Source organism: Alexandromys fortis, unplaced genomic scaffold (assembly GCF_014885135.2).
Source record: "Alexandromys fortis isolate MF-2015 unplaced genomic scaffold, M_Fortis_MF-2015_v1.1 scaffold_88, whole genome shotgun sequence".
Taxonomy (NCBI): domain Eukaryota; kingdom Metazoa; phylum Chordata; class Mammalia; order Rodentia; family Cricetidae; genus Alexandromys; species Alexandromys fortis.
This window is the reverse complement of record NW_026067961.1, coordinates 691853-707816: the sequence shown is the minus strand read 5'-3', so window position 1 is coordinate 707816 and position 15964 is coordinate 691853. Positions and strand designations below refer to the sequence as shown.

At 55.4% G+C, this 15964-nt stretch overlaps 2 protein-coding genes across 6 annotated transcripts in view; one reads left to right on the top strand and one right to left on the bottom strand.

The window, feature by feature from the left end:
* Positions 1-7302, bottom strand: part of Prdm16 (PR/SET domain 16) — a 313539-nt gene extending 306237 nt beyond the window's left edge. For all 5 annotated transcript variants that reach the window (XM_050153399.1, XM_050153400.1, XM_050153401.1 and 2 more), the window contains exon 1: positions 6681-7302. In XM_050153399.1, the coding sequence (XP_050009356.1) occupies positions 6681-6717 (37 nt within the window). In that variant the 5' untranslated portion in view covers positions 6718-7302. The remainder of the gene's footprint in view (positions 1-6680) is intronic.
* Positions 6872-15531, top strand: LOC126508126 (ESX-1 secretion-associated protein EspI-like). Its single transcript, XM_050153128.1, has 4 exons — positions 6872-6951; positions 7134-7240; positions 7411-7734; positions 11416-15531. Exons 1-4 carry the CDS (start codon positions 6872-6874, stop codon positions 11559-11561), a joined length of 657 nt encoding a protein of 218 aa, XP_050009085.1. The 3' UTR covers positions 11562-15531.
* The last annotated feature ends 433 nt before the right edge of the window (positions 15532-15964 follow it).

Below are 15964 nucleotides of genomic sequence, written 5' to 3'. Positions count from 1 at the left end.
AGCCCCTGCTATATACTGGCAAGAGAGCAGCCACTGAAGGGGCCTCTACCACTGTCTCAGACCACCTGGGAGCATAACTCAGAAGCTGAAAGAAGCAAGAACCCAAAGAACCCTCCCTCCCTCACCACCCGCTGCTCACTCCCTTCAAGACCCTCTGGTTCTGCTTCACCTCACTCTGGTAGGAATAAGGTAGGAATAAAGAGTCGATGTCACTCACCAACTCCTCTCACCAGACTAGTCCAGGACTCCCTCACAGGTGATGGAGATCTGACACACATGCATGAAGACACACACAGACCCACGTAATGCTCCACAGAGCACTGACCCAGAGCAAGCCCCCTCACCCCAGTTTATTTGGCTGCACCCCCATATTGGGTGCAGAAAGCCAGTATTTGAGGACTGCGCTTCCCTTGGTCTCTGTGTGAACAGAGCATCCCTGCTTGCTGAGCTCAGAAACCAGGGTATGGGCCGTTTGGCTCTCGTGCCTATAAAGGCCTGCGCACAGACATGTATCGACCTTCCTTCCCACCTGAGTCAGAGGCTGGAAGAACTAACCGTCCCATGGAGCACCCTCTGGCCGCAGTGGGTTTCCCGCAACTGTGTGTCCACAGCTCATACTCTCGAGTGTGGGGCTCAGGCCAGAATGAGAAAGAGATCCTGTCTCCATCCGGTTTGTTTAAACACAGGCTTTACTACTTCAGTTTTGAGGGACGAGCCCTTGGGGTCGGGAATGTGTGAATGTGCACAGGGGAGCACAGAACCATATTTAGAGGAGATGAAATATTCACTAGGACCAGCCATGTTTTAAAATGATTATAAATTATTTTAACAGTGCATTCGCAAAGGGTTATAAAAACAGCCATAATATATTTTTTTCTTAGATTCTAGAATTACCAGTATGACAGCTAATGCAATAATGATTTGTTTCAAATGCCAGTGTTTAAGCTGCATAAAGCTGATTTCAGACATTTTTTCCAGTAGGCCACATTGTACTTAATGAAATTAAACACACCAATCGCATTTGTCCCCAGGGGACGAGGAACTGAACACACCACTGGTTTATTTTTTTATTAAAATAAATTGCAGCCGGCAAGATGGACTAATTGCATACAGAATTGAAAAAGAAACATTCCATTGATATAATTAAGCCAATTTTCATGGACAGAAATAGTTATAGTGGATATAAAATAAGCAAAGCCTTCACCAGAATCTGCCTTCCCTCCCCCCCTTTTTTACACAAAATGTTAACTATTAAACAAATATGTATCTCAAGTGGCCGGCACTCCTATCTTCAACTTGCTCAGGGCATTTGTTCCTCTTCCTCGCGAGAGGCAGAGGCACCTCCAGGGAGAAGAAGATCTGAGAATAGGGAGTGGTCAGAACAGGCTTCAGGACCACTAGAGTGGAGGGCACTGTGAGCCCAGAATGGTCAAAGTGGCTCTGGCCATGAGGTCCCAGCCTTGAGGAACAACAGCCAGTATAGGAGACCCTGCACTAGTCCTGCAGCTAAGGTCTCCTCAGTATGGGGTACCACATCTCCCTAACTACCTGAGGAAGACAGGTGGATTTCCCCCCTATAGACTGGGGGTGGGGTGAGCGGGCATTCCCACACCTCCACGAGGGTGTAGGTAAGACTATCCTTGGTCCACTACTGGCTAGCTGGAGTCAGCCCTTGGAGAGAACCCCCACAGCCAGGTTAGGACACGCCATACAGTCATTCCGTGGGTGTGAGGGTAGGGGGAGTCCATGTCTGAGCAAACGGGATTCCAATCTGCAAGGAAGTGGGGAATGAATCTGATGGTTATATTCACAGGTTATAATGCATGGAATCAACTTTAAAAACAGACCACAGTAAGCATTGGTCTTGAAATGCTTTAACCCTGACATGTTTAAAAAAAAAACATAGTTTAAAAAACCCACTATGGAATGAATTCTAGTCTGCAGTACCACACTGAGAAACCCTGAAGGTCTCGAACGTGATGGGCAACAGTCCAGATGGGCATGTAGCACCTATTCCGGGTCTCTTACCTCTGGAGGAGGTGTCCTACTGCTCCAAACACCTACCCAGGAGGGCAGAAGGGCACCCACAGGCACCTTGAGGGTCTGTTTCCAGGCTGGTGCCACACAGAATAGCAGCAGAGCAAGTCACAATGCAGGCTACCCGGGCTACCTTGTTTTCCCAGATCTCTCTCCCCCCCACCCCAGTTCAAACCCGGGGTGGGCGGGCACACCTGTACGAATTCTAGAGCACAAGTTGGCCAAGGGAGAGTCAAGGGACCGCTACAGACAGAGATCTTGCCCTGGAGATTTTGGGGACAGGTGGAAGGGTCTGGAAATTCAGGCAGGAACACCCGGGAAGCCAGAAGGTGGCCCCCAAGTAGAAAGGCACCGTTGCCATGGCCTCTAGGTCAGAGGTGTTAAGTTGGTGCAGTTCAGATACCCACTGCTGGCTCCACAGTCGGCTCTGGGAGACACACCTGAAGAAGAGTTTCCCCCAGCAGGTGCCCGGATCAGGCAATCAGAGTGGCTGCTGGAATGTCTGCACTCCCAACCCCAGGCCACCTTTAGAGCAACGCTGGAGCCCAGAGACTCCCTTCACCTCAGGGAAGTTCTTCCCTGAGGGAAAGTGCTAACATCGCTAACATCGGTCCCCCAGAGCCTTCTCCATGAGCTTCAGGTTTCGATTCAAAACCTGATAAATCGTATTTAATGCTATTTTGAAATTTTTTTTAACGAAATTACTCAAAAGATTTTTTAATCCCGGATAATTTTGTTGTAACTCTAATTATACATAACCTTAATTACCAGTACCAGCCCCCTCCCCCAAGGATCTCTAATTGCCTCCTAATTGAATAAAACAGAGAGCTAATCATGCCCCCACCGAAGCTCTGTAAGCAGTCACAGCTGAGGCAGCGCCTGGGGGCGGGAGCTCACTGCCACCCTTACCTAGCCTCTGCACAGAGAATGAGAACTTGGTTCTCTGTCCCTAGCACTGCCCAGGTAGGGTTTGGGGGTGGTAGAAACTCAGGACTGGGAAGGGCTAGGTCTAATCTGCACCTGTTCTCCCCAGGCCTCCAGACTGCTGGAGAAGCAGGCAGAAGAAGTTAAAGACCCTGGGGCATACAGCTTGAGGGAAGACCTATACAGCACTTGCTTGACAAACTGGCATTGGCAAGACCTATGCTACACACCAGGCCTCCGATGAACCCCTCTAAAAATCAGCCAGTGGTGGCAGAAGCAAGGCCTTTGGCACACAGCACAGAGCCTCAGGGTGCTGGCCCACAGCCCTGCACCCCAGCTGCCCCTCCACCAAGCGGGCTCCACCTTTCGCCTAAAGCGGGCAAGACAATCAATTCCCACCTACAGGTTCCTGCCACTGCGTCAGTCAGTCACGGAGAAACGACTATTCCCTGGGCTCTCATTTCCCTGGAGAGGGTAGAAGGGCGAGGACCAGACAGCCTAGCCCCCCCCATCTGTCTCAAAAGGGAAGGGCACAGGCCTTGGGCTGGGCCTTGAGTCCTTCAACCCAACCTGCTTCGTATATTACACTGAATTACCAATTCAGCACCCAATGCACGCAAAGTCCCACACCTAGCAGGGTAGAACGTGTGTCCTCTTGTGTCGTCTGTCGCTTCCACAGAAACCAGGTCTCTACATGTGGCTCTGGTGGGCTTCCCAGCTATCGCTATGCGGAGCCAGTCATGTTCTGTAGTTACTGAAGGTCAGGAGGGCACCACCACCAACCAAGCCCCCTCCTGCCCACCTGGATCACAGCAGTCGCAAGAATAAGTTACTGCTAAGAATTTCGTTTTTAAATGTAGGGCCGGGACAACCTTACTGGCCAAAAAAAAACCGGGCCCAAGTTGAGTAAGGGGACCCCTGCCCTGAACTGTCTTCACTCTCCCCAGGGTAGGGTGCCTTAGACACCTCTATCCTTAGAAAGCTCCACCCAAGTCTCTACTCTGGGCCCCCGCATTTCTTTCAAGTGGGTCACCTAAAAAGCCCAGCATGAGCAAGCCATGCAGACAAGAGGTCTGGAGAAGTAGCACCAAGAAATACAAACGAAATTACACCTCAAGATGCATGCCCCAGGACAGGCTCCCCAAGCCCTGCGTCCTGAGGTCACCACCACCGGCCCAGATATCAGTACAGGCTCAGTTACAGCTCAAGGGCCCAAGCGCAAGGATAGTGCAATCCCCTGAATAACCATGACCTTGCTCCTGCCCCTACCCCCTGGCCCCGCTGGCCAGCCTAAGAAGCAGCTAGGCTGACTGCAGAGTGCCTGCTTGCCCCTCTTGCTTCAGGTAATGGAGTCAGGTGCCCCAGGAGCCCACCACACATCTGCTTAAAATATTGCCTAATGAAATTCTAAAGTCCTCAGTAGGCCCTGAGCTGTCTTTCATCCTGAGCTGCCTCAACCACCTTCTTACTGAGGGCTTTGGTGGTAGCAGTAATAAAGTTACAGAGCCAGAAACCGGGTTTCGCAGTGACACCCAAGCGGGGACTCTGGGTAAGCGTCTGGGGGCAGTTTCTAAGGACGCCCGGCAAACAGATTGAACAGTGCACTCCCCACCGGTTGTGTCCTCCGGTTCTCCGCCTCCAGGGACGGCCTCAAGACCGCAGGCCTGGAGCCCGCTCCGATCCTATGTAAGGTCTGGGCCAGGTAACCTTCCCCACCTGGAGGTGGAGCAGGCGGAGAGCTGAGGCCCAGCAAGGCGCCAACCCGCTGTGGACCTCTGGGAAGTTTCCGGGGCCTCGCAGGGTGCGCTGAGCCAGTCTCTCGCTTGCAGCGAAGGCGGCGACAAAAGGACCTCAGTAGCTTTACTCTTCTGCTTCCAGCTCTGGGTCCCTCCTCTTTTGAGAGCCTGACCACCTCTGCCTGCAGCCCGGGGTTGAGACTCCGAAAGGCTCACGGTGCACACCAGACTCTAACAGTACACAGCACACCCGCTCCGTACGTCGTGGATAGTCACCCATTACGCACACAGCTCATTCGTGCCCGCTAGGAAACTACTGGCCCTGTTCGCACCAAGAGGGGTCAGAGGTCATGGGTGTCGCAGGAGGCCGAGGTCAAGGGCAACTGGCCAGGGAGCTCGGCGGGAAATGGGGCTCCTAATCGAGGGGCCACGAACCGCAGAGCTCAGGGAAGCTTGGCGGAGGTTGGAAGCTGCTTTTCCCTGTAGGGTGGGCACGCGGCCTAAGGCAGCCGGGACCGCCGTGGGGCCAAGTTCGGCAGGGTCCCCCGATCTGAAAACGCCTGGCTTCGGAGAACCCTCGCAAATCCCACACCCGTTGGGCTCATGCTTTGAGAGTTCGGCTCTGGAAGCCGCGAGGCCGAGCCAGGCAGGACCCAGCCCTGGAGGGGCAGACCGAACGGCCTGGTGATCAGGCAGGGATCTCGAGCCAGCATGCCGGGAGCCCCTTTCGCGGGCCCGCGGCAGAAGAGGGGGCGGCAGGGATGAGCGACTCGTATCCTCTGCGCACAGCGCTCACCGCTTCGCTGTAGCCGGGCCCTGGCCCGGTCTGTTGAAGCCGCGCTTCCCCGGTCGCGGTGCAGCCGGTCCCCACCTGCTGGCTGCAAGGGTCAAAGCCCCCGGCCCGACTCGTAGCGGATGACGCCTGCACCGGGCTAGGAGGGCGCGCGGGCTGCTCCGAGACGCAGTGGCGGTGGTGCGGACGGAGTAGAGTTCGCGGGCTGCGGTGGGGACCGGCCCGCGGCTGACTGCGCTCAGAGCCCCAGGCTCGGCCCAAGGCGGAGCGAAAGAGAAAGTAAGACCCGGGCCCTGGCAGTCTCGCCGGGGCAGTTCGTCCCTTTGGGCCTCACGGGTGCCAGGAAGACCGTGTGCGGGAGGGTCGGAGCGAGGTCAAGTGAGGAAGGGCGGCGGGTCGCAAAGCGGCGGGTGGGACCCTGCTACCGGAGGCACCGGCACCCGGCGATCCGAGCGAATTGCTGGAGTCACAGAGGAGCGCCGGCCACCACGCGGGGCACCACTTGGGAATAAACTTCAGGACCACAGTTCCGAGCGCAGGAAAAAGTCTCCATGTTGCTTCCCCAGCGGCTGCGGCCGTCCTGCCTGCGCCAACCCTGCCTTTGCTCCCGGGGAGCCGGGTGGGCGCCGGCCCGCGCCCCCTCCTCCGCCCCCTCCCCGGCTCGGGGTCTCCCTCCTCTGAGCCCGGCTGGCGGACGCCAAAGGCGGTGCTCTAGCGCCCACTATTTCAAAAGCCCGGAATATGATTTGACCAGGACTGAGAGCCACTCGGAGAGAGAGAGGGAGAGAGCGAGCGAGAGGAAAAGTTACTCTCCCCTTTCGTCAACTTTTCGCTAACTTTCGCTTTTCTCTCCCCTCCACCCCCGGCCCTCCCCCTCCGCCCCCCTCCCCGGCCCCCACCGCGCGCCTCGGGTTCCCGGGCCCGAGCGCCTGACACTGTGGGGGGGAGGGGGTTCGGCGGGGAGGGGGCCGGCGCCTTCGGGGAGCGCGCGGCCCGGGCGCCCCGAGCCTTCGCGCCGAGCCCGGACGCCCCGGAGCACGGGAGGCGGAGCAGCCCCCGGGCCGCGCGGTCGACCGGGGGCCGGAGCCGCAGGCGCGCCGACCGCGCCCCGACGCGCACCCCTGGCCCGGGTACCCCGGTCCCGCGGCCCGGGCCCGGCGACGCGGCGCGGTCGAGCGCGGGAGACTTACTTTTGGCTAGCTTCCTCGCCCTCGCCTTGGATCGCATGGTGTCGGCTCGCGGAATCTCTCTCCTCCTCCTTGAGCCCAGAAGCAGCTACACACTATCTTCATCTCCCTAGCATTGTCAGTTTGGACACCTTCGCACATGCGCACAGAGCACTCAATCTGACACCCCTCGCCGGGGCCAAAAAAACTTTGCAATGTGTTCATCATCCTCTTCGTCGCGCCGCCGCCGCCGCCGCCTCGGCGCGGGATTGGGGGGCTCTCCGATGCCTTCTCGGTCTTCACCTCACTTCTCTCTCTCTCCCCCTCCCCCCCCCTTTCAGTACAGCTCGGAACTGGCCCTTTAAGAAAACATTCCGTGCTCGTCGCTCCTGCCCGGGGCCCGCACCCTGGACACTTTAAAAGGACCCAGGTAGCCCTGGAGGCGAGGTGACTGTCCCCCCGCCCTGCCCCGCACAGCGCTGCAGCTCCTGCCCCAAGCCGGGCCGAGAAGGAGACTGGCCGCTGCGGTTTTCTGCGCGACTTCCTCGGATTTCCCCACAAACGCGCTGATAGTTCGGACGCGGGTTCGGGCTGGGTTTGCTGCGTTTTATTGCGTTTTATTACTAATTAAAAAGCTTTCGTTCGCCGTCGCCCCACTGCGCTCTCCTCCCGAACTCCCCTCGGTCCCCGCCCGCACCCTGCGCTCGCGGAGGGGGTGTCAGGACCAACGCGCCAGAACCCGGCTCCTCCGAAGCCCCCGCCGGCCGCCGCCCCCCGCGGGCCTCCCGCCCCCGCCCCTCCCCCTCACCCCCACCCCGTGGCTGCAGCTTCGGGCTCCGCGGCTCAAAAACAAACAGCCGAGGCGCCGCCAGCTCCGCGCTCTGCCACCGCCGGGGACGCCGAGCGGCGCTGGACCCGTCGGTCCTCGTTCGGGCGCGGCGGCTGAGGGCAACGCGCCCCGCGTCGGGGGGCGGCCGCGCCAAAGCCAGGCGTCTTGTCCCTGGCGTCCCGGGGCGTCCCGCACCTCTGCGCCTCCGGGGTGGGCCCGTGCGCTGCGCTCCGGTCTCCGCGCCCCCAGGTGAGTACCGAGTGCGGAAGCGCCAGAGCTAGGCCACTTTCGGGAGCCGGGGTCCTTTGCCGACACTTCCCTCCGGCTTCTCCCGGCCCAGGTACGTCTTGGGCTGGAGAACCGAGGCACAGGTGGAGGAGTGCGGGCTGGAAAAGATCTGGCGCTTCTGTTCCTGCAGACTTCAGGCTCGGAGTTCAGGCCGGCGAGGGGCCTGGCAGGGCAAGAGCAGGGTGGCCCCAACTAAGAGGCCTAATGGGGTGAGTGTGAATTCCTCCTGAGAGTACAGCTACAATTTGAGTTTGAATTGGAAACAAACGGAGGCGCTGCTGGGGCTGGGTCACTGCCCTGGGCGCCCTTCCCGAATACCAAGGTCCCTCCAGGCAACAAGATTTAGATCTGTCACGGTGTCACCTGAGCCTTAGAAGGGGTAGGCGCCATTTGGGTCTTTCTGCCTCCCAGGTGGGACTTCTCGCCATCCTCACCCCCTCTTTGTTGTGCAGTAAAAACAGCCTTCGAGTACTGAAATCTGCACGCCGAACCCCGTTAAAACTGCAGTCCCCAGAGAGTACTTCCTATAGACCTCCTCACCCAACGGAGAGTTGCTGCTGGGCCCAAACTACCCAGGGAAAAGCTCCAGAGCGGGCTGCAGCAGTGTGCCGAGCCTCCCGACTACCAGAGGTGTCACTTCCCTGCCGAGATTCAAATGTCTGTCTCGGAGGAGCCCACAGCTCTGGGTTCCTAGCCCTGCACCCAGCTGGCTGCACAGATGGAGGCCCTGTTGTGGAAGGACCTCACTCTTCTCCCTTTCTCAGTCTCTCTACCTGGGCTTAGTCACAGATCCACTCCTGCGCTAGGCTCTGGAGGTCGTGGTGAGGAGCTTCCATGGCAGGCTAAGGCAGTGCGGCAGCTCTGGTGCGTCTTGGAGGGCCCCGCATCTGCTCACCCTCACGGGGCGGTGTGACAGAAGGAGCCCAAGTGGCCTCTAGCCTGTGAGCTTAACCTGACTGGCGGTGCACAGCAGAGAGGGCTCAAGGCCACCCCAGGTATCCCTTGTTCACCTGTAACCTCAAAGGCGATCTGGAGAACCCGTGGAAAGATACAAAGACGCTACTTGAAGAGCTCTCTGCAGCAGAGGGCCCTGCAACGCCACTACCCTAGCCCAGCCCTGGCTTCTTTTTCTCTAATCTTAGAGGCTGCCAGAGCTACTACCCTCACCTACCCCCAGGCAGAAAGGCCAGATCTCTTCTAGGGTGTTCTAGAGTTTGCTGGAGCCTTCCTTCTGGTCCCTCTCTCTGCTCAGGAGGACACAGAATTCTGATCAGTTTGTACCAGATCTGCTGACCCTTGCCAGTGGAGGTGTGAGCAAGGGGCAGTAGCAGCCTATTGACCACCTTGCTCTGAGCTGGGGGATGGCCTGCCCGAGGAGGAAGTCTGGGAACCAAGACTGACTCCCTCCTGACCAAGGAAAACCCCAGGTCCTGCAATTACTCTTCAGTACCTCCAGGTCTTGAAAAGCCAGTGGCCCTGGCCAGGCCCTGCCCCCGCGTGGCCACACTTAAAAGCTGAGAGGTCAGACATGGAGGAATTTCTCAGCGAGAGTGGAAAAGCAAGGGAAATCAGACACAGGTCCCCTTGGAGGTGGTTCTGTACCTCCGTACCACTAAGAAAATTTTTAGCAGGAACGCCCCCCCCCCGACACTGAGAGAAACAAGCATGGGCAAGGAGGGGGCCTGTGGGGGAGATGATTATTACTAAATGTTTTCAGAATCACTGAGTCAAGCTCCGGGGAATTTGGAGACCATGGACTCTGTGGTGAGAGGTGCTGCCCACTTCGCTCTCAGTGTGTGTGGTTGACCAAATGCTCCCTGTGCTGGACAAATGCTAACAGTGCCAAGTTCAGGGGCCAACTTCATTGCTGGTGGGGGAGGGGTGTGCTAGAGAAAAGACTCCCACCAATTTCTGTGAAGAACCGGAGCCGATTATCCATCCCAGGGGACTGAAGAAGGATCAGAAGAGGGTCCTCAGTCACTTAGAGAACTCTGAGTCCCTAAGTTCATACCTACTGCCATATCTACAAAGCCCCTTGGCTTAGCTATATCCTGTCCCAGGCCTCCTAGAGGAAGCCAGCCTCTGGAGAGGTACTGGGGTCAGAAGTGCATCTTTACCCCTCTTAGACCACCCCCGGGGGAGGGCAGAGATTCACTGCAGCCCTTTGTGCAGCCTTGCCAGTTGTGCCTACCACCACAGGTTCCTGTGTCACCCGCCCTCTCTTCTATGCTCCCCGGAACTCTTCCACGCTCCAGACACTCTGCCTCCACGTGTAGTCCCAGTCCCGTTGTGGTGCCTGTCCCGTAGCAAAGAAAATAAAAGCACCTCTCCTTACTGTTGCCACATGTGCTTGGGGGGGGGGAGAGCTGGAGGTCCCCTGGAGGGATCTCAATACCACCACCAGTCCTCACCCCTAACTAGCACACTGGCCACAAACCAGGGTAGAGGAGGGTCTCTTCACCATGGAGGTGTTTCATGTTTCCATGTCTTTGTTGGAGGTGGTGGTTGGTTACCAATGCATAGATCGAAAAACAGAGCAGAGACTGTGCAGGGGGGTTGGGGGGTGGGGAGGAATAAAGTCACCTTCCTGCTTGAGGCAAGAAGGAGCCTGCCTGTCTGCAGATTGGTTCTGACTGGTGTTTGGGATGGGTGTGAGATACCTAAGGAACTGTCCCCACCCAGGCCTCTGAAGTGGTCCCAAATGAGTGACTCCCAGCACAGCGCTCTACCCTGGAGCCCTTTCCAGATCCCCCCCCCCTTTACCCATGTGTCCTCCTAGCTCCACAGAACCTCAATGTGGTCTGGATGACCTTGAGAACATGAGGACAGTGGTCAGAACGTCTGCCCAAGGGGTTTTCTCTATGAAAATTTGGGACCTCCAGGGCCAATACCAATTCCTAGGTTCCAAACTGGGTCTCTGGTCCGTGTGGGATGCTCTCAACCAAGACTTCCCAGGGGTATAACCTTGTAGCCTGTGTTGAACAAACCCCAGATGCTCAGAAAGGACTTCTTTGGATCACAGGGTGACTTTTGTCACTTCTTCATTGGCAATGTCCCGGAGGCCTTCGCAAGCATCCTTGCAAGGGTGCTGCAGCTGCCTGGAGACTCTTGCAGAATTTCTCTGTCTGACCTTGCTTCCTGAGTCCCTGCTGGGGTGATGTATAGGAGACAATTTGCCACTTGCCTGCATACTTGGCAGTGCCGATGGCGGTGAGGACATGGTAGGGGGGTTGTTTTGTTTTGCTGTAAAGCACTGAGAGATGGGACTGAGTTCCCTTGTTTTCTTCGTTTGAGTCCAGGAGGGAGTTAGCTTTTATATCTTTCGAAAATGCTCTCCAGAAGGCGATGGAAGCCCCCAAGGACTCCTTCTGCCTGGAGAGCACCACGTGCAGGATCAAATGCGGAGAAGCCCCGGGCTTTTACAACTGTGTTGGGGCTGTGGCCACCGGGAGCAATAAACGGAATCGGTTTCTCATGCTTTCCCTCTCGATCCGCAAACCTTCGAAAATCCACCAACGAATCTGGATCTATGGTTTGCGCTGCTTGTGTCCTTGAGGCGTGCGCTTTTCCCCAACTTCGCAGCAGTGCAGCTAGTAGGTCCCTTCCTTCCGCCCATGCTCACTAGCAGCAACTTCGTTACAGGTAACGCCCAGGAGCCCAGGAATGAGCTGAGCCCCTCGCGCTTGAGCGGCACCCGCGTGGCTTCCAAGCGCCGCCACACTAGGATGCTCCCGCTTCTAGCGAGCGCTAGCAGAGAGAGCCGGGACAGCAACGAAAACAAACTGTAAGGCTCTCCAGCCTGGCGGCCGAGGCTCTGGAGCTGCCGCGGAGTAGCAGCCTGCCTTCCCTGCCCGGGCGACGTCCAGAGCTAGGTAGAGCAAAACAACGAAGGCTATGCAACTCATCTTGAATCCGAAACTACATTTCGTTTTGCAAAGTCACCTACTACTTACTGACTCAATGGCAGATGGGCCCGTAGAGCTGACACTCGGTTTGGAAACCAAATTTTGTGTTTGAACTTGTATGGCGGCTGCACCCCGCAGCTGCAACTGTTGGGTGGGAGCCGCGAGGTATTTCTTCTCCTCCGGTTAGGTTACCCTTCTGTGACTTGGGACCACGTCTCTTCATAGTTCTTGTGTGATTGGCAGGCAAGAATGGTTAGTTGTGGGCCAGGCTGAAGACTAGAGGAGGCACAGTGCAGCCTGCCCTCCTGAGCCACAGTTTTAGGCCAACAGAAGTAGTGCTCTCTATCGAGAGGAATTTTCTCTTAAGACTCTGGGGCTATCTGCGCTTCTCTGTGCACTCTCGGCTTCCTCCTTTCTTTTTGGCGGAGGAGTTGAGAGTGTCTCCTCTTGGCCCAGGAAAAGGTTTGTTCTTCTCTTGTCCTCATCGGGGATGATAGAGTTACCAGAAAAATTAACAAGGCCTCTCCATCCAGGACTCGGAAATCCTAAAGAGGGTGAATAGGATTGTGGGGGCAACAGCCGATAGATGCTCTCGCTCGGAGCCCTCCCCACAAACACACAAGCACATCACCAACTCCCATTGGCTGCTTTGGCCTGGCTTGTGTGGTGGGTACTGGAGAGGGACCCAGCCCAGACTTCAACTACTACAGAACTTCTCCCTCAGTGGGGGGAGGTGGGAGTCCTGGCCAGCAAGGGAAAAGAGCTCCCTAAGTGATACAACTTCTCATCTTTCCTTCCATCCTCAAGACCTCTGGTCCAGACACCGAGAGCAGGAGGGAAGGGGACTTCGATGGCCAGGGAGATTCCCAAACCGACTCTGCCTCCTCCCTCCTCCAGCGGCTTTCTACTAAAGCAATAACAGCAGAACAGTGGCTGTGGAGACGTGTTTTGTGAGCCGGCAAGAAAAGGGCAGAGACCAGTATGGCCTGAGGCTGGGGGAAAAAATTACCAGTTCTGCCAGAGTCACTACAGGTGATGGACTCAGTGGCCCATGTCCTCCAGGGACAAGGTGCCTGCTCTCCACCTGTGCCCCAAGTGGAAAAGCCCAGAAGGACCGAGGCAGCAGTGAATCTTACTGACTTCACCCGCCTTCGTGACCTTGCCTCTCTGGCATCCTGCCTTCATCCCTCCTGACTGTTGGATCCCAGTTTGTTGCGTGGTAGTGAGGTTCTTTAAGAAAGAAACAAGACACCCCTGCATTAGGCACAGTCCAAAGCCCTCCGTGCTACCTCAGTGAGGAGTAACTGTGTGTGGAAGCCTAGGGACCTGGGTGAGAATGACTGGGTTTCATCTTGAGCATCCCCGCACACACGGGAGAAGTGACTTCCATAACTGTAACAGATATACATCGGGTATCCGCAGGAGAGATGCTGTCTACTGAGGAAGGGTGGGTTGGGTCCTGCCCTCTAAGCCAGCATAAAGCCATTTTCATTTAAAGCAGCTTGGCTACTTCCAAGAGACCCCAGGGATCAGGCTTTGTGGACAGGTGAGAGCCGGGAGGGCCATGCACCTGCATCTTCAGAGATTCTGACCACTCCTACCTTTTGTATGTAATTCTGCCCTAATTGCAGGTGATCTCAGAGGACTAAAGTATAAAGACTGTGGGACCAGTGGGGTGGGCGATTCTGTCTATACAGCTATGGGGACGTTTCTGGTGGTGCAGCTGCTTTGGGAGTCACTCTTACTCTAAGAAACAAACCCTCACCTGTGCTCTCTTGGCTTCCCCAAGTTAGACTGCAGTGGGATTCAGGGTCAGTTTGGAGTCCTATAAGGAGGAAGCACAGGTTTATGTCTCCACAGGAAAAGCGTCCCTTTAACACCCCCAAGCCTATCTTGCATCCCTGCCCTCATCTGGCAGAGCTGTGAGGATGAGAGCGAGAATACAGCTGTTGTCCTGGGTCGGGGTGGGGGTGGCAGAGGAAGCTGTGGCCCAGTCAGATCACAGGTCTTTGGGACCCTCCATCAGCTCCTCCACTCTCCAGAGCTCCTGTTCCCTGGCAACACGGGGTATGTGGGTGGGAACACCCCCTAGCAGTAGCCTTCCAGGGAGGGCTGCACTTCCCAGGAACTCCTTCAGTTCCCAGAGGAGGACAGCAGAGGTAAGAGCTCTTTCCCCTCCTGCTACTTTTTCAATTCCTCTTACAGAACCTAGGGTTTGTCCTCAGAGCTTCTGAGAGCTGAAGCCCTGGAAAGCATCTGCCCCTTGCCTGGACAAAGAGAGGGCATTGGAAGCCATGTGCAAGGACTCACGGTCCATTGGGGGGCGGGCAGTTGATCACTCAGTGTGGACTTCTCAGGGGTTTCACAGGTCCCCTCCCCAACCCCCCACAGCTCCAGGCTGGCCTGGAACAGGGCAAACTCAGCCAGCTGGGCTCTGTGCTTCCTGAATCCAGAACTCCAATAGGCAATCAGGAGCCCCCCTTCTCTACACCCCATCTGAGGGCTGGGGTGTGGCTGTCTGGGTCAAGGGGAGGCCTCATTTCTGAGCCAATAGCTTTTGGGGGGCTCACCATAGGACTAACACACTGAGGTCATGTCCTGACACACCAGCATATTCTGTATTTGAGCTTCTAGTAAGGCATGTTTAATTATCAAATGTATCACTAGGGGAACAAAACCAGTGTCCATTAAGTGTTCACAAAGCCTGGGCCACATGGGACACATGGTTCTAGTGAGCATGAGTAAGCCAGTTTTCACATTAGAGGAATAACAGTTCTTGTAGCAATGCGGCACTTTTAAAAGAGGTTAATTAATAAACAGCAGGTAATTGTTCATGGCACGATGTGGCAGAGGGTAATTTTCATTTTTGAGGATGGAAGGGCCAGATGCCCCTCCCCACTCAGCATTTCTCTGTAATAATCACCTTGGCTTCCTTCCGCCTTTAATTTTTGCAGCTGGAGCTGTTTATCACTGCTCCAACTTTCACTGAAAAGGCAAAACTATCACTTAAACAAAGCTATTGAAAACTCAGCCTCATATGTGGCTTTCTTAACATAAATAAATCATACAAACCAAGATTTATGTTCAAGGAATGATGTCATTCACTGAAGGCTGCCTTCCCAATCAGATCAGGATTTCTGTGTGTGTGTCTCTGTCTGTGTCTCTGTGATTCTGTCTGTCCGCACACTCGCTTTTTGCAAGAAATTACAACCACAACCTATCTCTAGCATCCTGGATGCTCGTCTGTTTGTCTCGGGTCATCAAAATGGTCTTGCCTGTGTGAGCCCAGCAGAACCAGGTCTGAGTGACAAGAACATTTCACCCTGTAGTTGAGGACAAGAAAGCGGGGCTTCTCTTAAGAGCTCGGTCAGCTGTCGGTTATTGTCCAGGGTCCCGCGCGTCTTTTGACTTTGGAATGAGTACAGTTAGGGAAAACACCTCTACAGAAGCTTAGCCATGCTGAAATGACTGAGGAACTTGAAAGCCATGAAGAGGTAGACAAAAGACTGGACATCCATACAATAGAGTATTGTGTGACCTCCAAAGAGAATGAGACACTGACCCGTGCTACGAAAGGATGAACCTCAGAAACACAGTGAATGAATGACACCAGTCATTCAAGGCCACCCATCATGTGACTCACATTACAAAATGTCCAGAATCGAGACAGACTGGGGGTTGGGAGATGAAGGGAATCTCTGCTCTGTGGAGTGCCCTGTGATGAAAATGTTCTGTGATGAGCCATGGTTCTGGGTACATGTCCTGAGGTTTAAATGTCACCTTCCACCTTACCAGAAGATGAATGTTACAATGTGTGACAAACTCCAATAAAGTTGTTACTTACAAACCCCTACTCAGCATTTGAATTTTTAATTAAAATACAGTCACCACAGATATCAGCATTCAAATTCAAGGAAGTGTGCTAACATTTCCTGGCAGACATGAGTAAATACTGTTCACCCCAGTATGGCTCTAAGGACAGACCAAAGAAAGGATTCCACCAGAGTCAAGATTGGTGACATTTACAGGACCAGGAGCAAGTAAAACTTCCCCCTCCCGGCACTGTTACCTCCCGGCACTGTTAACTGCACATGTATCCCCGGGGATGGGAGTAATGGTGCCCTTATTACACTGCCCCTGAGTTCTCTCTCCCACCTCAAGGGAGCATGGGTCCTAACAGTAACAACTACCCCAGATTAGAGAGAGCAGTGGTCAAATAAAAGGTTTGAGATGTTGTGCCCAGAGAAGAGTTTCACATCTCCAAGCTCTTCTTTAAAGCTTTAACT

Coding starts and splice junctions, on each gene's coding strand:
- LOC126508126 (XM_050153128.1), top strand. CDS start 6,872: ATGTGTTCATCATCCTCTTCGTCGCGCCGCCGCCGCCGCCGCCTCGGC. Junction 6,952..7,133: donor GGCTCTCCGATGCCTTCTCG/GTCTTCACCTCA, acceptor TGCCCCGCACAG/CGCTGCAGCTCCTGCCCCAA. Junction 7,735..11,415: donor TCCGGTCTCCGCGCCCCCAG/GTGAGTACCGAG, acceptor ACTTCGTTACAG/GTAACGCCCAGGAGCCCAGG.